The following is a 23,986-nucleotide window of genomic DNA, read 5'->3' on the forward strand; positions in this document are numbered from 1 at the left end:
CATCTTTTACTTCTGCTGCAGGTCATTTTCTCAGGGAAGATGGAGGAGTTGCTGTGCTTTCCCTCAGTCTCCTCTCTTGGCTAGTCATCATCACAGCATCCTTGTGGAGACCCAGAAGAGTCTTGGTAAAGAAAGGCTTAGGGCTATGCATTTAGTATAAACTAAGAAAGACACTCAATCCTCTGAGCCTCTTGATTTCTGTCAAATTTCAGCCTCATCAGACCATTTCTGCCATGAAGTCTTTCCTGACTCCACAAGCTAGACAGTGTGATCTCTTTGCATTATACTCCAGCCTTCCAATTTCTGTGAGTTTCTGCCTAACCTATTGTGCTTAGGATAGTTGGTCTTCCCCAGTTTCTCTAATTCGTGTGTGAGTTTGTGAGATGCGGGCTGCATCCTTACTATCTGGTGGCTTCAGTGTCGCCTGGTAGCACAGTTCATAACTAGTGAATAGTGGGGTGGGCACTGCGCCCTCCAGCTAAGCCAAAGCAACGTGCCGTGTGGGGCAGGTGCACACTGTGTGCTTGCTCCAAAGTATCCCTTTCCAGGTGACTGACAGGCATTCTTTTAAGATTTCTGGTAAGTTCACAGTCCATGTTTAAAATACAAGATCCCTCCAGGAGGAAAGGAGAAATAGATCTTGAGGAGCCCTTTTACTCCCCTGCAGCTATCAAGGGACAGCTCTAGACACTAGAAAGGACCAGGGCGAGGAAAGGAGAACAAATCTTTGATTTCACAGTCTTGCCTGGGGCCTTTGACTGGCAGTAGCTGCTGCTTGAACCTCCATCTGTGACTTCACGCCTTTTTAGAAGGGACTCAGGAAATCTCCCTCTGGTGAAAAAGGGAATATTATCAGCCTAAGAGGAAAATTCTGAGCATGAGAAACAAGTTTGACTTGCTTTCCCACAGGCAAGACAGAGTCATAAGACAGTAACAGTCTGTGAAGTATATAAAAACCTGTAATACAAAACATACCCAGTTTATTTCTAACCCTCTTCTCCTAGTACTGGTGTAGCAAAAACAAGCAATGAATGGTCAGCCCTTCCCCCTCCAACAAGATTTAATTACTTTTATGTATCTGTTAGACACACATCTTGAATTTATTCTATAGCATCATGAACTTGTGTTTGTGAAATTTACTGAAAGAAAACATGATCAAGAAAGATATGTTTCAGAGGATTCAAATAAAAAAAATTAAATCCATGTTTGTGATTTAATCTAGATCAGGTTTTATCTGCATTGCCTCATTTTTTCCCCCTCTCAGAGATACTGCAGCTGGTCTTCCAGGTTCATTTTTTGAGGAATACCACCACCAAGTGGTCTCATGTATTAAGACAGCTTATGAAAACTGGCAGCACGGTCTTAATTTTTATTTATTTATTTATTTATTTATGTATCTATTATTTTCAGGTAGGGTCTCTCTCTAGCCCAGGCTGACGTGGAAGTCACTATGGAGTCTCAGGCTGGCCTCAAACTCACAGCGATCTTCCTACTTCTGCCTCCTGAGTGCTAGTATTAAAGGCATGTGCTTTAATTTTTATTTACTGCGAAGTAATAGGGCTTAGGGTTTTGAAAGGTGCTCTGCTGTTTGCAGCTTCATCTGTCCATTCAGTTTTGAACCAGCACCCTCAAAATATCTGGCAAAGGATGATCTCTGTGTCAGCTTTCAAATCCCTTGATGACCTAGTTACCACACTAAAAATGACACAAAAAGCAGCAACTGATCAATGATGGATTACCTTATAAGTTTGGGAAGTTGTCATAACTTTGTCCACCCGAAAGCGAGTAGAATGCATTTTCCATGTAAATTAACATGGCTGCTTATTTTTCCTTTATAGGAACAAGTCAGCTTAGGGAGGAAGATTCCAAACAAGAAGTGTAAGGACGGCAGGGTTATGAGGCTGAAAATATAAGCCATGAAGTTTGGATTCTGTGTTGTCAGTGATGTACATGACTGGGCCAACAAACACTGGTCTCTGTTGAACAAGAAGGTTTAATAAGAAAATGCTTTTCAGCTGTGATTTTGTGATTTTAATTAACAAGCAAACAAGTTATGTTAAAAGCAGAATTTAAAATTTTCTGTTCACGTAGATTTCATTGTCAGCTTTCCCTGATAATATGCCCTTCCTCTCTCCATCACCTTCCCAACTCTACAGTGTTGTTTTCATGACTCATCATGCGATATTGTCTCTGAAAGAGCCTAGAGATTCTGTTATGTTCAGGACGGCTTCAGCTCAGATAGATTCCATATATCAGGCACCTTCACAAATATGAAATAAAGTTGATGAATCTTGGCTATTGATAGCTTCTTGGTCTCTGAGAACTATGGGCATTAAAGGACATTCTGGGATATTAGAAAAAACAATTCAGAAGAGGTTCTGATTTCTTTACCACCTGAAAGTGAAGGACAATTTTCTTCTCTTATGACTCTTTCTGCTTCATAAATTTGTGAAAAGTAAAAAGAGAATGCAAATGCTTGCCTGCAGTACAATGGTAGGGTTAATGTTCTGATGAGACAAAATTATACTGGATTATTCCCTTGAGTTGATTTTGCAAAGTGTGTAATGGGGTGAGGGGCTGGAAATACAAGCTGGTGTTGGTGTTTAAACCATGCTGGCAGTGCTTGAAAATTCAAGGCAGTTGCCAGGAGACCTGCACACTGATAATGTTCCTACTGCGCGGGGATTTTTTTTTTTTTTCACAAAGATGACATTGAATGTATAGTTTGTTCAAAATCAAGAGGAAAAAAACAATCAGGTGAACTAATGCTTGGCTACTGCTTGTGTCAATTCAGCCATTCTGGCATCCGTCATTCATAAAGGGGGTTTCAGAAAAAGGAATTTTAAAAGCATAGAGCCAGGGACCAAGATTGTCCGTAAACGCTCAGGGTAATTAGGTACAAATTCAGTTTGAATGCTCCTAGATGAAGGGCAGCTAGTTTGTTTGCTGGTTACCAGTTCCAAGAACCAGGCACTTCAGGATTTCAGGGAGGGACACCAGTTTGTAAATGGAGATCTAAGGAAAGATGTGCTTGAGTAGGACTTTGGACCCTGCCATTTTCAAAGCAATCATTTCAGCCATTTGTGGGAATTGTTTAATAGATTTTTTTTTTAAATGCGAAATACACACGCTTCCAGTTTGCGATTAAGATCAAGAGATGCTCTGAACTTTAGAGTGAGGGGCGGCTTACGAGTTCTTCCAGCGCCCTCAACTGGCGTGAGGCGGAATCTGCACCAGTAAGTGGACAAGAGCAGTCCTTGAGGCACTTTCAGAATATCACGCATGGATCTCCCGTCTTTGAAAAAAAAAAAAAAAAATTGCCAAATTTTGCAATTTCCAAGACACTGTATTCAACGAAGAAAAAAAAGATTCTAATACCTGAATGAGTCTACCAGACATCGTCTTGCTTAGAGGAAACAGTTACTAAGGTATTTGGAATTGCATGAAACACTTCTAATTATCACCAGAGCCAGAAATGCCGCCCAATATTCCTGGCCCCATGCTTGAGAGTCACAGCAGCACCTGGTCTTTCCCAGGAGATCTGCCACGACTGCAAGCCTCCCAGCAGGAACAGCCTGTAACTCTGGTAGTGCTGGACAACGTACAAGACACTTTCGATGCCTTGTTTCCCTTGATTCTTACAACTCTGGGAATTGTTCTTATTCAGTGGTGCATTTGCTCAAAGGCAGTACAGTTGTACACTTGCAATACCTTGCCTGATCTCGGATAAGCCTTGCGTCCTACGTCCACATTTAGGAAGAGACAGCCGCCTCCAGGAACAGCTAACTGAAATCCTAAAGTGGTTTGGCTTACCTATAATGTTGAATATCCAGAAATAAAACTGCACTTTATTGCTTATCTATGGAAAAAGCAAAATCGTCAGTTATAATTTTGGAGAACCAACTCTGCATCAGATACAGCACAGAGTAGCTCTGAGAGAACTGTGCTTCAGTTCAAGAAGCAGAAGAAATGTGATCATCAAATATTCTTAACTTTATCGAGCTTCTCAAGGACCTGCAGAGAATTTGCTGGCTCATGTTATTACTTCCAGCACTTGGAAGGCTGACATAGGAGGGTCACCATGAGTTTATGGCACTGCACTACAGAGTGAGTGGCAGGTCAGCCTGGGCTAGAGTGAGAAACTTTCAGAGAGAGAAAGAGAAAGGGGAAAAAGAGGGGAGAGGAAAGAGGGGAGAGAGTGATAGTGAGAAGAAAAGAGAAGAGAAACCCCATATTGCAACTGAAACTTTCCATTGTGTGAACCAATAAACCATCTTTACTGTTAAAGTCAGTTCTCATTGATGGTATTACTAAATGAAACCTATAGCTAAAGCATATTTATATGACATTTCATATAAATATATTTGAAATAATGCCAAACAGAACAGGGTAATATGTAGTGAGATTTTATATAGTCAGATAAGAACAAGGGGATATCAGACAATCTTGTCACCCATGTCTGTGAGCTGATAGCAAGGCCATCCTAATTCATTTGCAGGGAAAGTCAGGGAGCCCAAGGGACTGTGTTTGCCTAGAAATTCTAGCATCTGAAGTTATATTTTAAGAATCCAGGCTTTTGATTTCTTTCTTATGGTTGCACTTAACAATCAAAGCTGAGTAGTATTAAATTCACACCTAACTGTTGTAATAAACCAAGGAGCTATTCTTGTGATATGCAGTGGACAGATTACGTTATACACAGGAACCAGGGAAACAAGCAGCGAGGCTTCGTGCTGGCTGTCTCAGCCACATGTCCCCAGAGAATACAAGAGGGCCACTTGCCACAGCATCATTGCCTGTCAGGAAGCTCTTCATACCATTTCAAGAGCAGAGGACACTGTCCTGGGCATGTCATGAAACACTAATAAAAAACTCATCTTACAGGATGGAGAGTTTTAATTTCTAAGAGCTGAGGAGACAGGAGTTTGTGACAGGCCTGACTTGACAGTGTGAAACATGGCCTTGGCCACTGTGTAATGTGGTCTCCTGAGACCTCTGGGATGGCAACTGGAAGATTAAAGCCATACACTAGATAATGAAGGAAGGCCTTAGCTTTTATTTTTAATAAGTATCAATCACACTACTTCCTATGTGTTACAATGACCTATTTATAGTAGTATTTTAAAATTTTTATTATTGTTATTATTAACCACATATTTTATATGGTTACAATATGTGTTGGTATCCGCTTTTCTCTTGTCCTTGCCCCCATTCTGTGGGGACCCTCCTCAGTGGAGTTGCAAGTATTCCCTATGGGGTTGTGGGTTATGTGGCAGCAGCAGTTAGTTATTTTGGGCGGGGAGGTAATGCCTCTGGGCATGATGTCTCAATCTGTGGCTCTTATAATCTTTCCACCCTTTCTTCCACAAAAACCTGAGCCATAGTGGGTGAGTTTTAAGTCTACTTCAGTGGTGAGCTCTTAGGAGCCTCTGGATCTCTGCTTTGGTGAGTATTCTCAGGGTCTGTCTCCTACACCCTGACGCTGATTATCAGGTTCAGCATGGAATCGACACTCTTGCTCATTTCCTCTATGGATTCAGCTGTGTCTTGGCTGAAGTGCAAAGGGTAGTTTATCTCCTTGGGTCTTGCTATCTTCTGAAAAGGAAAGAACAGATTCTCCAAATGGAGAGTGAAGTCAGCATATTAAGCTAGTATTTTTTAAGTGCCTTCTGTAGCTTGAATAACTTGTTCAAAAACTCTTAGAAAAGTAATAGAGAACATCTTCTGTTTCATGTTTGTCCTCACAAATTTGCTTTGTTTTCTCAAAATATTCACAAAACGCAGAACCATTTTATTTTTATAGCTATGAAGGAGGACTTTTGGCAAGGAAGTAATAGTATGCAAACCAGGCATTAAGACAATGAGGATTTGGAGGTTGGGAGGATAGTTCGGTGGAAGCACACACACATAGCATGCATCAGAAAACAAAACTATTACAAACCTCCTAATATGTAATAATAACAAAAATGTTAAAGAAAACTGGGTCGTTTTGATTAAGTACTTTATCTCCATGTGTGGAGGATTCAATTCAAAAAACTTTATCCATAATTCCAAGATTATAACTCTTCTACCTTTGTAGAGAGGCCAACGGGCCTGTTGACCTAACAGAAAAAAGGAAAAGCTATGGAGGAAGTAATCTATCCCAGATTGGACTATTCTAGCCAGGAAGACTGGAAGTCTTAATGGATTGAGTGCAGATGCAAATTGATCCAGGGGTTAGAGGCTGTTTTCTTCCCTCCTCAACAACCTTCTTCCAGGTCTGACCTTGTTTTTTTTGGTATTTATCTGTAACACAAAGGCCCAGTAATAGTTATGTCTCTGGAGAGAAGGAACACAACTTCTGAGTTGACTGGTAACTGACTGCACTAAGCCATGTGGCTACTGTGGTCAAGGATCTCAAATTTGGAGGCAACTGGCTAGGAACACATAATATAGCACTGATGGGAGCCAGAAGTCTGAATGCAGCCAAATAGCACAAGGTTAGTGAGGAGCTACTCTGCCACTCTATATGGAGGTCCAGGAAGGTCTAGAGGACAGAGCTCATCTGGAGACTCCATTATCCACTAGACACACACAGACCTGGATATACTTGTACTGAATATTGGTCATTAAATATTAGTATTTAAAATATTGCTTCTGTACCTATCCCATCTTTGCAGTTGTTAGTTTAGAGGGAAAGTCAGAACTTTCAAAGATGGCATTTTATACAAGTGTACTGACTAGTTACCTAAAGAGACTGCTGTGTATTTGGGTCTGAATAAACATCATATTGGAATGAAATTAAGTTGTCCTCCCCTTGACTGTAAAAATGAGGATACTCACAAGGGGGACGGTCAGACCAATGTAGTTGGCTCCAAAGCCTGTACTATCTCTATATGTAATTCAGTGAATTTGCAACTTAAAAAACTCCAGAGCCTAGGAGATGGAAAAGACCTACGAACATCTTTTAAATCTGTTGCTGTACTAGATTCTATTTAAATAGGAATTTTTGCCTGTTTCGTTTTACTAACCCTCCAGTCCCATGGATAAGTTTCTGGTCCATGATAGGTAGTCAGCAGATGAAGAAATGACAACTTCTAACAGACTTGCAAACTTTCCTGTAAGAATCTCAATACTATCTCAACAAAAACAGTGTCACTAACAGTCAGCTGGGACGAAGCCCAAGGTTAAGAAAGCATTTCCACGTGGTCTCTCTTCAGTTTCTGTTGCTGTTTTTAAAATATAAACTTTATGTATGTGTGTTGGGGGGAGGTGTTAATGGGCACATGCATATGTGCCTGTGGAGATTAGAGGTGGGCATCAGGTGTCTTCCTTTATAACTCTTCACCTTATTTATTGAGGCAATGTCTCTCACGGAACCCAGAGCTCCCTGATTCAGCCAGCTTGCACTGAGATCCACCTCTCTCCACTTCCCCCAAGAACTCTACTACAGGAACACACCATAATGCCTGGCTTTTATGTAGGTGCTTGGGATCCAAACTCAGGTTCTTATGTTTGTGGGGTAGTGCTTTGTCAACTGAGCCATCTGTCCAGCCATACTTAAACAGTTTCAAATGGATAAAGTATAAAATGTTAAAGACTTTAAAATAAATCTTAAAAATAAACAAAGTTGACGCATAGTATTTGAAGCCATGGCAACAGGTATCAATGGGAAGTAGGTAGGTGTTTTGACTAGAAAAGAGTATAAAGAGGGCTTCTGGAAGGTTTGAACTATTCAATGGAGTGTTCTGGGTGTTGCCTATATAAATTATGAAGATGTGACAAATTGTATATTTATGACCTGTCACTTTTTTGTGTTTATGTTACATACCTGTATAGTAAGTGAAGAATTATGTTAATGTTCACCCATGCCTATGCTTAAATAAATTCTTTTTAAAATTTATTTCTTTTTTATTTGCTTTTTAATATTTATTTTATTTAGTTGAGAGAGAAGCAGGCAGATTTACTTATTTGAGAGAGACAGAGAGGCAGAGAGAGAAAGAGAAGAAGAGCGAGAGATAGAGATAGAGAGAGCCACTGCAAAAGAACTTCAGACACATTTTCCACCTTGTGGGTACTAGAGAATCAAACCTGACTCCCTAGAATTGGAAGGCAAGTGACCTAAGTGCAGAGTCATCTCTCCAGCCTACTTCTATAAATTCTAAGAATCAAATAGCATCATTTTAAATTTTGAAAAATTCATATTGTTAACTATTCTGCAGCTTATAGATCCATTACATGTAACATGTAATTATTGGATTCTAGCTAGTACTTTCTATTAGTTTTCTAATTTTTAATTATTATAAATTTATACAACTGTATATTTTTCTTTTGAAATTTAAAACTTCTAGAAATGCTGAAAGAGGAAAGAGACATCTACAGAGATGTCACTGCTTTTACCACGTTTACACTTTCAGGCACAGTTGGCTTCTCTCTCTCTTATCTATCTGTATAGCCAAACTACTTAATAGTAAGTTTTAGAGGCAGAAGTGTAGCTCAGTAGTAAAGAAAGCACATGGTCTGATGGTCTGTGTGGCTCTGCATTTGATCCCCAACAGTACACACACACACACACACACACAGACACAGAGGGGGGGTGAGGGAGGGAGGGAAGCAAAATAGGAAGTTTTAGACAGCATGACAATTAGTAAGTATATCATTTGAGAAAAACATTTTTTTCTGTATAACCCTACTGCTTTTATCAAACATTTAAACATTTTCAAAATCAACAGTTTCATGTCAGCCAGTAATATTTTAGTCTATACTTATATTTCCAAATTGTCTGGATACAACCTTTTCTAACTGGTTTGGAAAAAAAAGATCAGGACTCAATAAAGTTCATTCACTTGTTGCATTCATCTGTGCTGTTGCTTGATGTTCCTTTGACCTAAACCATTCTCCCCTCTCCCACTCCACCCCGCTTCTCATAATATTGAACATTTTCAAGTCTAGTCACTGGCAAGCCTTCTGTTTGCTTTCAAACGTGTATAATGAAGCTTGATTTCATAGGCTCATATTACGAAATCATTATAGATTTTCAGAAGCACATGTATCAACACCTGAAACAAATTTTCATTTTGGCTATTGGTTAGTTAGAACAGGACTCTGGGTCTCTAGCCAGGCACCAGATGTTTCTGCTAGGGGTGGGGGAGCATTAAGGGCACTTTTAAATCTTAACACTTTCACTTTGGCCCTATAAAAAAATAATAGTGACATTTCATGCTCGCAAATGTGCTATGGGAGCTTTCCTTCCTCTCGACACCATATACTGCTGAGAGGACTTGCTTACGTAGCACCAGTTTAAAGGACCTGACGGTGCAGTGACAGCCAGGCGGGAGGGTATTTTGAAGTTTGAAATGATCCCTATATAAATAGAACGGATCAGCATAACTTTGGGATAAAATTAGCTGGCCGTTTGTGGCTCTCCAGCCTGCTTGCTGGGTGCTGCTCTCCTGAGAGATCACAGCTCAGCTTGCGCAGGGAGCCGAGGATGGAAGGCAGCACAGCGCCCATCACCAAAGCTGGAGCTACCAAGTTAGTTAAGAGAAATTTTCTTGAGGCTATAAAATCCAATGACTTCGGAAAATTGGAGGCTATTTTAGCCCAAAAGCAAATAGATGTGGACACAGTGTTTGAAGTTGAAGATGAGAATATGGTTCTGGCATCTTACAAGCAAGGTAAAAAAAAAAAAAAAAAAACCAACAGAAGTGTAACTGTGAAATTGATAGAAAATGGATTTGATTTTTAGGTCAGTAGGTCAGTTGCCTACTATAAATTGGTCGCGCTTATTGCTTATTTGTTTAAACATTTCTAATTTATATATTTCCTTCCTTTTTAAACTAGAATGCATTTGGGCTAATTTTATATATTATACACATGGATGTCAGTATGTATTTTTACTTTGCTGTCCATTCTCCACCCCATGTGCTAGAATTTGGATTCCTGGACGGTTGTATTTAGTCATGTGCTGTGTGTTTGTAACTTTCCTTGTGACTGATGACAGAGTATTAAAGAAAAGGAACATCTTTGGAGTATGGTTAAACTGTGGAGACTGAATCTTGACAATGTGGCTGTGTAGGACAGGCTGTTAATTCTGTGAACAGACACTTAGAGATTTATCATGGTTCTGTCCCTGTAGATGAAAAAGAGGATTTTTTCCTCCATTTAGAGTGTTGATGAGTGGAGAAAGAGACACCACAGCTACCTGTACGCTCTCCATCACTGTCATGAGTTTCAGCTCAGTCACAGAAGCTGAATCCAAAGTTAATGACATTTTTTTCTGAGACAACAATAATAGATTTAAATTTTAGAAGGGCAATGCAGAATATCCGCTTTGTACAAAAACAAACAATGAAAACAAAATTTAGAACATTTTTTTCACCCAAAGATTTTCTGCAACTTCTGCTTAATAAATCAGAAATAAATTAGCGCTCCGCTTTTGATTTCCCCAAATCAGCTCTCTAAAGGAGGAACTTAGAGGAGTCAGGCCATCTGGTGAGCAGACTGAAAAGAAATACCCTGCTTGACCTCACTTCTGCTTAAAAAAATGAATGAGGTCTTGTACATGCATTTAGGGAGCCAAAATGTTTTTTCATGTTTACATGTAAATCTGTTTTCTTTTCATATGTCACTTCTTAGTACCACCAGGTACAAATGCTGGTGGTATATACTGTTATGCTAGTTGCCTAGTCTCCAGTTGTGAGTTGTGAAGAAATATGTAGTAGTTGAGGACAGTTGCTGTGTTTGTGATTTGTACTTTAAGGTCAGTTGGTATTGTTATTTTGACTGAAAGATAAAGGAGTCTTTTTTTTTTTTTAAGTTGAAAGGTGCTCTGCTGAAAAAGAACAACTATAACTGTGTGATTAGACTGTTTGATCTTATGAGTCTGTTCAGTGACAGAATTCTGAATGCTGAGCACGTTGGAAAGATAGTTTGAAAACTTATATTTGTGCCCCATATAAAATAAATCAGGTTCAAGATAGTGGGTAATCGCTTTGACCCGGTGTCTCAAAGACTGCCTCTTCTCATTTCCTGAGCAGGTAAATGCTGCAGGCGTTGCAAATGTTCCAAGACTCCGGGAAAGGAACTTTGAGGTGTGGGCTCTGCAGAGAAGCAGGCTGCTTTTTCTGCTGTTTCTTGGTGCTGTCACTTTTGAATGAGAAGGAACTGCATCTTAAATTCTTCTTGTCAATAGGAGCTAACTCCTTTGGTTCCCATAGAGCTAAATTTTTATTTACACTAATGAGTGTTTTCATAGTGTCAGGACTGTGGGATTAGCTTTCAATTAGGGAACAGCCAGCTGCACCTCTGCGAGAGGAAGGAAACAGTTCCCTTCTTATGTATGCCTGGCGGGTGTCTGTGCAGACGTAGCAGAACCTATGTAGCATCAGCGTTTGTGTAGGAATCAGTGAGTGTGCACATGCAGCTCGTGTAGGTATACCCTTCCCCCGTGTTTACCACAAACATGTGTGTAAGACTCTGTTTTCTTATTTTGTCTTAAATCCCACAGTAAAACCTCCTTTTCCTCGAAATTTACTAGAAAATTTTTTGTCATATGCTTCTAGCCTATCAATCCAGTTACTATGAAGGTTAGATAACCTTAACTTCTGCCCCACAAAAGTAGATCCAAGTGGTGGTATCAATGCCTTCCTTCACAAAGGAATTCTCAGGGAACAGTGTGGAGCTGAGCAGAATACAAGTGGTTAGTTAATTCGTCAATGAACTCTTGAATAGTTCTGAAGTTCCTGTGTGGCCTTAAAGGGTTTGTAGCTAGATTCAAGTTTTGGACATGTTGTGAAATAAAAGCAGACTTTTTGGATGTTTAACACTGGTGAACTGCTGTGTGTTACTCTTTGACTTTTTTTTTTAACTCCACTGGAAAAACCACAAATAAAAGTGATCGAGAAAAGTATGTAAATCACAACTGTGCAGCTTGGTTGCTATTTTTTCTTTTACAAAATAAACAAATATATGTATCTAATATGCAGCTGAGGAGAAGGGACATTGCCGCTGACTTTAAAATGACTGTAATTCTTAGCTTTTGCTTATTTTTCACTTAATAAGCAAAACAATGTGTAACACGTGTGACAGATCTTACACTACATTAAAGTTCTTTTATGTAACTGATAATATAATTCTGTATTCAATTGAATATCATCTTCAGGAGATTAACAGTGCTAGAGTTAGCTCTTATCCACTTTTATTTTCTCTAAAACACACTATCCTTTTTCTTCCACAGGATTTCAAAAAGTGATTAAATTTTGTTTCTAAATGTAGCATTCTCAATACAATGTCAAAATCAGTTGTGTGGGTTTTTGGAAAGGTAACAGAACTCTGTTGCCAAATAAATTAACTTAGAATGCAAATATTGGAGCACTCCTCCCCCAAATCTACCAACTAATAATTACACTAGTAATTCAAAGCTGACCTCCTAAGCCAGTGCGGATTTAGTGAGGAAGATGAACAGAGGCAGTGGGTTAGAGCACTTTGGAAGCTCATTGCTCTCTTCCTCCCGCTGTGCTGGGTCTGCTCATCTGAGCAGCTCCTGCTTCCAGCCGAGGAGAGCTGGACTTCGAGGCTCATCCCCAGTTCCCTGCTCAAACTGTGCTCTCCTAAATTTAGAGAGATCTTACTTTATTTTTCAAGGTATTTTTAGTTTCATCATTAAATCTTCAGCAAAAGAAAATCAAGTTTTATTAATTTAAAAAGGCCACTTTTTCTCACTTGGTAAAGTGAATAATAAAAATATGCAAGCTGGTACTTGAGAGCCCTCCCAGAGAATGGTGAGCAGAGAAAAGGGTCTTAAAGTATAAACAAATCCATAAAATGTCATTTACCAAACAATCATTTTAAAATAGGAATGACCTGAGGAAACCATGAATATATCATACATTTCAAAATTCCTTGTGCATGTATGCTATGCATGCGTGTGTATGTGTGTGTGTGTGTGCGCGTGTGTGCATGAGCATGTGTCACAGCATGTATGTGGAGGTCCGAGGACAAAGAGTGAGTGCATTTTTAATTGCTAGTTGCCACTAAAAGTTGAATAATCAAGGGATATCATGATATAAAGTTTACTCTGAGACAAGCCAGAAATATTTTGAGTGAAGGCAAATGGGGGGGGGGGGGAAGAAAAATTCTTTGAAATCTCAAAAAGATTCTTCAAATTGGTTTCCGCTGGTGGCCTATGTACTGGAATAATGGATGGGTGTCCAGAAGGCTGTTGTCAAAAGTTTTCACAGCTACACATTTGATTCTAACTTAAGTGAATGAGCTTCTGCTTCCTAATGAGACAGGCACACTCTCACACCTACTTCTGGAATGAAATTCCCTGGTCAGCGAGGTTAATCAACATCCTTTATTAATCAGTGTAATGTACTCTAAGTACTCCATTTATGGCCCATCGCCTCAGGTTTCTTGCTCGGCAGTCATATTTTTAATTAAAATAACCAACGAATGATTTCACTTGCAAACTTTCTGGCAGGTATTCTATCTACTTTAAGTAGCAGCAGCTATTTGAGGATCATGTAAGCTTTTATTTCTGCTCTTCTAATGAATAATCTCTTTATCACCTAATTTTCGTCTTAGCCAGAATTTTACTTACATGATTTCCAATTATTATCCTATATGGTTCTTTCCCTCTTCTAGATGTTTAGGATTTTTTTTCTTGAAAATTTCTAATTCAAGTATTCTTACCTCAACCCCTCCCTGTGGGAACTGAGAATTATCCCACGAATATTAGATATTAAAAATAGCCAAGAATTGTACTTCAGAATTGTATAAATATGAGAACATGGTCAGAGCAAATGTCTGGTAATCCAGCCCAAAGTAGCATGTGTAACGTTTGGTTAGAATCATAGAGGCTTTTCATGTGTAGGGTTTGTTTCCCTCCTATAGCATTGAAATTGATAACTGTCACAGACTCTGAACTTAGCTTTGGTTTTGTCAGAGATGTGTGTATCCTCTTCCCCAAGTGCTGGAAAAGTACAAATGGTCTCTTTTAAAAGGTAGCCACAATCCTTTCTGCCTTCCCATGTTTCCTGAGAGAAGGGGGCTTTCACCCATCCACGCAGACTTATGCCTTTAGTTTCAGATTTGAATGAAACACACACAAGCACACACACAAGAGATTACTCTGTGTACTTTTTTAAATATAAGAGTAGAAATTCTAATGTTTCTTTAGAATTTTAGCTATAAGAGGTATCAGCTTGGAGGTAAACTTCTTGTAGCATTTAGGTCAGAGACAGCTACTTAAAAGTTTCAGGGGAGACTTGAGTTTGAGACATTGACCTTTGTCTGTATTGGCTATATGATCAGGAACACTTCCTAATACCTTACCTCTACTGGAATAATTGCCCTAGTATGTCAAACAGAGGCTTTGTCAAGCCCTATTTCCCTTGAATGCAGATAACCTGTGATGTGATGAAGGGAAATTCTGTAAGAGGGTTATGCATCAGAGCGAGGGGAAGGTCATCGCAAGTAAGGCTTGTGTTTGGGAGTTCCCCGTGGAATTTATTTTCAGGGAAGAGTTTTTTTCATTTCTCTGTCAGCTTCTAGTTGAGACCTTTGCTGAAACAAAGCTTTTCTGGAAGGAGTTTCAGTGCCCACAGCCTGAGCATGTGGGGTACCGTGATGGGTTTACACTAGAGAGAGAAGGAGGCTGCTTGCCTGCCCATTACTCTCTACTCCTGCCCTTTGTGCAGTGTGAGCACGCAGTCACAGGGCAGCCTGGCCTCTGCAGTGGTGAACAGCAGAGGGCCTTCAAAAGACAAATGTTAAGAAGAAATCACGTTCTCAGTTCACTTACTCTGGGAGAAGAAAGGAGAGTGTACACGACAGACCTACTGGGTCACTTGTTGCCAGCATGCTGTGACTACTAGTGGCTATTTTTTGGAGGACAACTTTTCATCTTTTGACATGTCAGCATTGATGCTGAATGGGCACAGCCTCATCTTTAGCTTTGGAAGATTGCGTTACTCCCGTTTGGTCCTCTGTAAGGGGAAATGTCCTTATACATATGCTATGCAGGAATGGGGGCTCTAGCCTCATTTGAAGGCAGAAATTGTGTGTGTATGTGTGGCTCCTCTGTTCAGGAGCAGCAGTTATTCTTCTTTACCGACTGTGGAGTTATCCAGACCTCCCCACCCCATCCCCATCCCTCCCAGCAAAGTCCTACAGCACTACTGAAAGACACACACCAGCATGCCCAGAGCCATAGCCAGCCATGCTCGGCAGCATTCTAGGGGCAGCAGCTAAGGGTCCTTGTTGTCAACTAACCACACACATTTCTACTAGAAGAGGGACAGTTCTATTATGGGGCAGGTAACCTTCCAGGACCTGGTGGTCTGCAAGCTGATGAGCCGTAAGTACATCACAGATGAAGCAGGCTGATGCATGGAACAAATGGGCAGGGAAAATTCTGCAGGTGCTACTGGAAGTTTAGGAGAAGACAACATCACCAACAAGCAGAGGCATTTCCACACATACATCCAGGATCTTCTTTCTTATTATTTGTCAAATAGGCTTGTAGCTAAACCCATTCTGTTTCCACAAATGCTACGGAAAGCCCCCAGTGTGGAGATTCGGAGACTGGACTGAGGCGGAGGTGACTTGGAGCTCCAGCAGGCTGAGAAAGTGGCAGTTTTCCCATATGGAAAATGAAAGGCTTGGACTGGATCATCTCCCTGTGTTTCTTTGATTTTACATCAAAACGGTGTTTTCTTAATCAGCTCTCTGCTGTTTCTTTCAGAGTTCATTTTTCTTCCCTTTGCAGAAGCAGGCGTGAGTTTCCAATCAGTTGCAGCATGAAGCTGCCTAATCTTTGCTGCTAATCAACACAACACACTCCCATTTTCAGATCTGGAACCAGTTTCCAAGACAGCTAGAAAAACCTGTCTGTGCCAAGTTGCTTGTCGAGGAGCTTTGAATATTCAAATGACTAAGTATTGGTATTTATGTGATTGGCTCATTATCAAAAGTAGGCTGCATTCCACATAGCTTAAGAACTTTGCTTGGAATAGTTATGTATATAACTAAACAGAAATGTATAAACAGGACAGTATTGGCACACATTCAACATCTATGCACACACACACACACACACGCACAAACATGCATGCACACACACACATGCGCTCATACACCATTGATATTCCCAGCTCAGGCTCCCTGGGACACTATCGACTGAGGCTCATGGCTCTGCCAGGGAGAGTCTATGTCAACAAATACTGTTTTTCTCGGGGTCTGTAAACTCAAATTAGTGCCTTAGAAATTAAGTCTAGTGGCTGAATACAGACTCCTATATAAATTCAGACAATCCAAAAAGGGACCACAGTGGAAACTATCCTCAGTCAGTTTGCTTTAGTGTGAAATAAATAAAATTCTTCTGGCAGAGCAGATTTGGGCAGTGGAAGATATCACAGGGAGAGAAAGAAGGATGGTTTAGGAGTTTTGAACAGAATGAAACACACACACACACACACACACACACACACACACACAAAGAGAGAGAGAGAGGTTAGATTAAAGGGTGTGTAAAGAAAGATCAACCTTAAGTTTATTCATTCCTGAGGGATTGGTCAACACTGTATGAGGTGTAAATGTTTCTTTAAATCAAATTCTTTTTCTTCTCTTGACAGAAGGACAATAGTGTGATTTTATTCATTTTTACAAGAAGTGAGCCAGGCATAGTGGTTCATGCTTATAATCTTAGCACTTAGAAGGCTAAGGCAGGATGATTGCCCATAAGTTTAAGGCCTACCAGGGCTACGGAATGAGACCCTGTCAAATAAGACATTATAAAACAGTAATATGTGCATAGGGACTCATTTTAAAGTGACAAAGGCCTCTTCAAGAACACCCATGCATTTTATTCCGAACCTCCAAGTTCTTAAAGGCTACCAGTATAAGCGGTGTCTGATTCTACGAGATTGGAACATATTTGCATGAGATAGCATGGTGCCATATGTACAGTAAGATGTATCTTGACAACTGCACATTCCAGCCTGGGTGGAACTGCCTCATTCCTGTTAGCAGTCAGAGGTTATTCAGTTATGGCTATGCTATAACTTAAGCAGTGTCCTGCTGATGAACAGTGAGGTTAGTTTTACTTGTTTACCCACTATGAACGATGCTGTAATGTCTATGTGTTCACACACACACACACACACACACAGAGAGAGAGAGAGAGAGAGAGAGAGAGAGAGAGAGAGAGGAAGACTAAGTTGTTAGCACTCATTATCCCATATTACATTTCAGAGTCCAGTGAAAATGGTGTTCACTGGAGTTGTGCAGTGCATTGGTATTTTGTGGATCTCCACAGGTGTGACTATACTCATAAGAAAAACAAATCCAGAAATGGTTGTATGCAGCAGTTTTGTCCTACATGAGAAAACATGAAGACCTGCTCAGGAGGCTGGCTGCTCACCCAGCCGGCATCCTCACAGTGCCCTCTAGCTGCTCTTCCTATATGACACGGTTATGCTTAAAAGTCCCAGTTACAGTCGGGATTCCTTCTCATCTCATCCAGTCAGCAAAGCACGTAACTTTCACGCATTGGGCATTAAACTTTGTTAAAATGGGTTAAGGTTATATTAGTTTTTTTTTGTTTTTTTTTTGCAGTTCCATCACACTGTTGACTCATTTTGAGATTATTGTCAACTGAAATTACCCAAATAAAATCCAAACAAAGAACCATAAACCAATAAACCATATTCTACTTACCTTACATGTGTAAGTAGGATTTTATAGCCTAAAAGTGAACTTATGATTCAATCACACGAACATTTATCTGGTTGTCTCAGGCCTCGCCTATGGGGCTGCTGGCTTGCTGTGACAGCTTTCTTTTCCCACACGAATTTTCATTGTTTGCTTCCTATTTCCCATACTCCACTCACACCGAGTTAAATGCTTGCTGGGGCCGTGTGTGTGTGTGTGTGTGTGTGTGTGTGTGTGTGTGTATTGTATATACATATATACACTATATATTGTATATATGCCATATATATATATATATATATATATATAGAGAGAGAGAGAGAGAGAGAGAGAGAGAGAGAGATTGATAAATTCTCTGCTGCTACAACTTGCCAAATACAGCAATTGGAGACTTGTAGAAAAGAGCTAGTTCAGTCTATAAAAATATAGGGTCAGGCTGGAGAGATGGCTTAGCGGTTAAGCACTTGCCTGTGAAGCCTAAGGACCCCGGTTCGAGGCTCGGTTCCCCAGGTCCCACGTTAGCCAGATGCACAAGGGGCGCACGCGTCTGGAGTTCGTTTGCAGAGGCTGGAAGCCCTGGTGTGCCCATCCTCTCTCTCCCTCTATCTGTCTTTCTCTCTGTGTCTGTCGCTCTCAAATAAATACATAAAAAATTAAAAAAATATATAGGGTCAAGTGTGCACCGTGGTGCTGAGGCAAGAGGATCACTATGAGTTCAAGCCCCCCCCCCCCCACTGCACTGCACAGCTGGCATCATGTCTCAAAAAGTTGACTCAGGGGGAAAAGGGCAGGAGGGAGAACATTCTAAATTTTGGAAAAAAATATATCTAAGATCACAGTTTTAGGAGCTTTAGGAGTTTTCTCAACTACTCTTTCTTTGAGTAGTTAATTTGTACATAGCTGGACATAGTTATGTGGGTAGTACAACTGGTTTTCCTGTTTGTTTTGGCTGCTAGGAAGTTTAGAGGTAAATTGTCAATCAGACAGTTTATATTGTGTATAACTCTTACTTATTTCTTTTTAACTTCCTATCTTTTTCCTCTTTGCCATTATTTTCTAAATCACATAGAAAATACTTTGTAAAAACTTGTGATTAGTCTTAATTTTTTCTTTAGAAGAAAGTATTGCATAAATCAACAAGCAGGTAAAGTCTTAGTGTGAGAACTTAAAAAAAAAAAAATAAACAAAGGGACCCGGGGGATGGCTTACCCAGATTTGCCCCGAGTTTGATTCCCCAGTACTCCCATAATCAGCTGGGTGTGACCACACAGGCTTGTAACTGTAGGGTTCAGAGACTGGAGAATTGCTGGTGATCACTGGTCACCCAGTCTCACTGCATATAGCAGCTTCAGGCTCAGTGAGAAACCATCTCAAGGAAACAAGAGGATGAATGACACATGAAAGACACCTGCTATTTCCCTTTGGCCTCTACCTCCCCCTGCACTGGGTGCACACATGTGTGTATACACCACACACACTACACACACATGCAAAAACAAAAATAGGATTAACCGCAATTACACGTGGGACTGACAACAGTATGTACAGGGAAGGAGAACAGGCCTGACACAAACTTTATAAGCTTGTAACTGAGAGCTGCAGAATCATTCAAATGAATGGAAAATCCTCAAGAGTCTAATGTAAGAGAACATGTAAAAAATAGCCACATCAATGAAAATGAAGAACTTAAATACTTTTGAGAACCTGGAACACAAAAGTGAAGGAACAAGCACACAGGAATAGCAGAGATAGCAAGAACTTAAGCTTGATAAACGTACATATATACCAAGAATACTACAGAGAAAAATCCTGGGCAACTCCTCAGCTACTTGCCTAAAATTTTTGAGCCATCCCTCCCCAAGTTTATAAATAACCAAAATAAAAGACTTTGTCAAAATCCTCATGAAACAGAAAGAATTCCTAGACTACAAAGTAAAACTTCCCTCCTTACTTTTCTCAGGTTATTGGTTGCCCAGTTATAAATTAAAGTCTTCCTGGGCAACAGGCCTGCATCTGTCAGTTCTGTTTGGTCATGTGGAATGTCTTCTGCTGCTGCTGGACCACAATGCTACCATCAACTGTCGCCCCAACGGAAAGACCCCGCTCCACGTGGCTTGCGAAATGGCCAACCTGGACTGTGTGAAGATCCTCTGTGACCGTGGTGCAAAGCTCAATTGCTATTCTCTGAGTGGACACACGGCGCTGCACTTTTGCACAACGCCAAGCTCCATCCTCTGTGCCAAGCAGCTGGTATGGAGAGGTAAGCTGACATCGTTCTTGCTTGAACACTTAATGGCTTTGGGACTTTATCATCCCTCTTATCTCAGGCAATGTGGGAGTCATCCCAGCATCTTCAAGCTCATTGAGAGGTTCCAAGTCTGCCTATACATATATAGTTTTTAAAGCTGAGGTCATTCATGAGTGAGGAATTTTTATTACCATTGTTATTTTGGTGTATGTGAATGGTATGCATGTTTGTGTATAATGTATGTGTTTGGCTGTACAAGTACCATGGTGCACAGATAGAGGTCAGAAGACAACCTTGTGGTGATGATCTTCTCTTTATACCTTGTTTGTGACAGGATTTTGCTCATGGTTTTGCTGCTATAAATACAAGACTAGCTGGCCTGTGATTTTTGTGGATTCTCTTGACTCCATCTCCCATTGTGGTAGGCACATTGGGGTTTCAGATGTATGTGTCCTGGGGATCTGACTTTTTGAGGACACCAGGGACATAAATTCCTGTTGTCAAGTTTGTGCAGTTAGTGCTTTTAACCACTGAGTGTTTTCCCCAGCCCTGGAGTCTTAGTTTAAGTTTGGAAGGTATATTAAACTTACATATTTACTTAACAAGTATATATTTAGTTCCTACCATGTATCAGGTAATGTGGTAAATAAAAAAGAAAATTATTCATTTCCTCAAAGAATATACAGTCCAGTAGAGAATATAAATGTTAACTATGTGTGTGTGTGTGTGTGTGTGTGTGTGTGTGTGTGTGTGTGTGTGTTTGTACATGGGGAAAGCATTATCAAGGATAAAATGAAGAACTATGAAAGAGAGTGCCAGGAGGGAACTACTTTAAAGTGTGTCAAAATTTCTCTGAGGAAATGATATGCAAGCTAAAGCTTTAAGACTGAGATAACAGCTGGGGACATAGATAGTTGTCTGGCAAACATGAGCACCTGAGTTTGATTCCTAGAACTAATGTTCAAATGCTGAGTATAGTGGCAAACACCTGTAATCCCAACACAGAGGAGGTGGAGACAGGAGGATTCCTGGGGCTTGCTGGCCAACCAGTCTATCCTAGTTGACAAGATTCAGGCCAATGAAAGACCCTATCTCAAAACCCTATCCCCCAAACAAGCAGGCAGCACACTTGAGGAACAGCACCAGATATTGTCCTCTGTCAGAAGCTGATATTGTCCCATGCACACATGTGTTCTCATACACAGATGAATACACATACACACATGCACACTGCACACCATGTACACATGTCCAAAAACAAGGAGAGAATGAGATGGGGCTAAGTATTAAAACAGGGGCTAGGAGAAGTCTAGATCTTGTAGCAAATTTGTAAGAGAGAGAGAGATTTGGATCATTAAACAAATTGCAAGTATGAAAGGTGCAGGTGTACTGGGAGAAATAAGAGACTAGAGGGGAGTGCCCCAAGACAGCAGTGGCCATTGGGTATGTCTGATGATCTAGGGTCTTTTGGAGGTCAAGGTATGGAGTTTGAAAATGTGGATCTTGAAATACTTCAGTCAAGGTGATGCCTTGATTTAATTTTACTCAGTCATCCTTCTGGAGCGATGCAGAGAATAGACAGAGGCAGAAATGGATGCAGACAGAGCAGCAGGGAAGCGCTCTTCGTGGAGTGGCTAAGGGGATAGGGCTTACATAAGGGGCCACCTGGCTAGGAAAATGATAAGGTGGATTTGAAGTATATTGTGGACACAGAATTGAATTGATAAAATTTGAAAATGCATTAGATGTGAGTGGGGCTTACGAAAAAGGAAGATGCAAGTATCATTGCTGGGTTTCTGGTTTCTGAAAACGGGTAGGCAGTCATACTGTTTGTTTTTGAAATGGAATAATTTAGTGATCACTTCTAACACTTTTGGCTAAGGGAAAATTTAAGAAAGAAATATACATGTGGGAATGATTTGATGAGCTTTTGAAAATGCGTGATTAACAGAGTATAACTCACCCATAGTAAGATTCATGGCAAAATTGACTATTTTTGAAAAATACCCTTTTCAATGTAACTATCCTATTATCATCTTTAGAAGGTTCTTAATGCCTTCTGTATTTATTCTTTCCCTCAACACCCCATTGGTGATCTGTTTCTGCCCCTATAGTTTTGGCTTTTGTCATATAAGGTGAATTATACAGTATGTAGGCTTCTGAGTCTATCTTTTCCCATTAATCATAATGTATTTGAAATTTGTGAATATGGTTGTATGGACCAGAAAATCAAACATTAGTTGCCAACTAGTGTTCTGCTGCACACATATGAAGTTCATCCACTATGTTGTACAGGACATTTGGAATATCAGTTCCTGTCATTTTGGAAAAATACTGATATAAAATCTGCATGCAGGTTTTTAGGTGTGGACATGTTTTAAGTTATATACAATTAACCCTGTTAGAAAATGACATCTAAATTATCAAGCTTGATATTATAATTAACATTAACTGTACTTGAATAATTTATCAGAGACACATCTTTAAGTTATGATTCTTAGTTGTAGAATGTTTTTCTTTTTTGAGACAAGGTCTCATGTATTAGGCTGGCTTTGAACTGGCGGGGTTTCTGCAGTGCTGAGTATCAAACCTGGGTCTTGTGCATGCTCAGAAAAGCTCTACTAACTGAGCTACATTCTCAGTCTGATAGTTTTTTTTTTTTTTTTTCTCAAAAGCAAGCCACCTGAAAACTAGAAGCCAATAAATAAACAAAACTGTGAATCAGATAATTGGGAAAAGTTTCTTCCATTATATGGATGAAGCAAGAGAAAAGAACAGTGCTTACAGGTAGACTGTCTCGTCTCAAAACTCTACAAGACTGTGTGCAGCCTATGTCCCTGCCTTTGCATTTTTTTTTTGAAGAAAAGGAATAATGTAAACAAATTTAACGATAGCCAGAGTTGACCTTTGTCTAAGTAACTTCAATCATCTTTCTTGTAACCATATATGTGCAAAGGTAGGTCAAATATGTGTGTTCAGACTTTAAGCAGGAAGAGCAAAAACAACCTGTGATGGTCAATATTGTCAATTTCACAGGGCATAGAAATATTATGGAAACACACCTGTGGGTGGGCCTTTATGTCCTAAGTTTATTGGAGAACACTTGGCCCAGAGAAAGTGCACTCTATACTTGAAACCTGACTGATCAGGGATGGCCTCAGGACCACGGAGTGCATGGTGAGACCCTCTACCTTGTAATTAGTGGAGATTGTTATGTTCATTGCTAATGAAATGCTGCTTTTGTCAGTTTTATCCTCCGGTCTCTAGGGATATGGCCGGGATTATGTTACAGGCAATGTGGAGGACAAGTCACATACATCACATTGTAGCTGGACACTGAAAGTAGAGAGAGCACATCGACAAGGGAAAAAAGTCAGGCTCACATCAAACTCAGGACCAGAGAAGTCCATTAGAGGAAGAACCAATGCCATGGCAACTGAAAACTGATGTAATTTCATTTGCTATTTAATGGGCTCTTTGTGGAAAAGTGCTCTTTGTGGAAAAGGCTAATTGAGTCCAAAAAATTGCATGCAATTTTCTCTTAAAGGATTTTCCTCTGTTTTTTTTTTTTTCCCGTGTTGCAGAGCGGGCTTTGTCTCTATGCTGGATTTTGCCTGCTATTTTTCTGTTTGCCTTTCTACTTAATGCCGCCATCTTCTGGCCTTTGTTTCCTTTGGTATTAGTATAATGGTGCTCATCAGTTGAGACGTGTGTTTACCTCAGTGAAAATGTCCTCTCCTTGCATCCCGCATTTCCCTGTGAATACAGACAGTCAGGTCAGGTTTGGTTCGCTCCTAAGCAGTGTATTATTTCTACCTGTCCCTTTTCCTAAGAGGAAAATGAAGGCTGCTTGCTTTGCTCTGCATGAAGCAAATCCTGACAGTAGGAGGAAAATTTGCTACTGCAGGAAAGCCATAAAAATTCAAATGGTTTCTGGCAAATGTTGCATGAGGACAATGTAAAGAAGACCCTGCCTTTTAAAAGACTGTTCTTAGTGTGACAGTGACACAAGTCACCTGCAGGTTAGGGGAGTTCCTGTTGAAT

The 23,986-nt window shown here is 40.2% G+C and overlaps 1 protein-coding gene across 1 annotated transcript in view; it reads left to right on the top strand.

Annotated features, from left to right (window-relative positions):
* Window positions 1-9,345: 9,345 nt before the first annotated feature.
* Window positions 9,346-23,986, top strand: part of Asb4 (ankyrin repeat and SOCS box containing 4) — a 68,960-nt gene continuing 54,319 nt past the window's right edge. Inside the window, exons 1-2 of the mRNA XM_004656207.2 lie at window positions 9,346-9,656; window positions 19,655-19,954. Of these exons, the coding sequence (XP_004656264.1) occupies window positions 9,470-9,656; window positions 19,655-19,954 (487 nt within the window). The 5' untranslated portion in view covers window positions 9,346-9,469. The remainder of the gene's footprint in view (window positions 9,657-19,654; window positions 19,955-23,986) is intronic.

The sequence above is a fragment of the Jaculus jaculus genome, chromosome 10 (genome assembly GCF_020740685.1).
Source record: "Jaculus jaculus isolate mJacJac1 chromosome 10, mJacJac1.mat.Y.cur, whole genome shotgun sequence".
NCBI lineage: Eukaryota > Metazoa > Chordata > Mammalia > Rodentia > Dipodidae > Jaculus > Jaculus jaculus.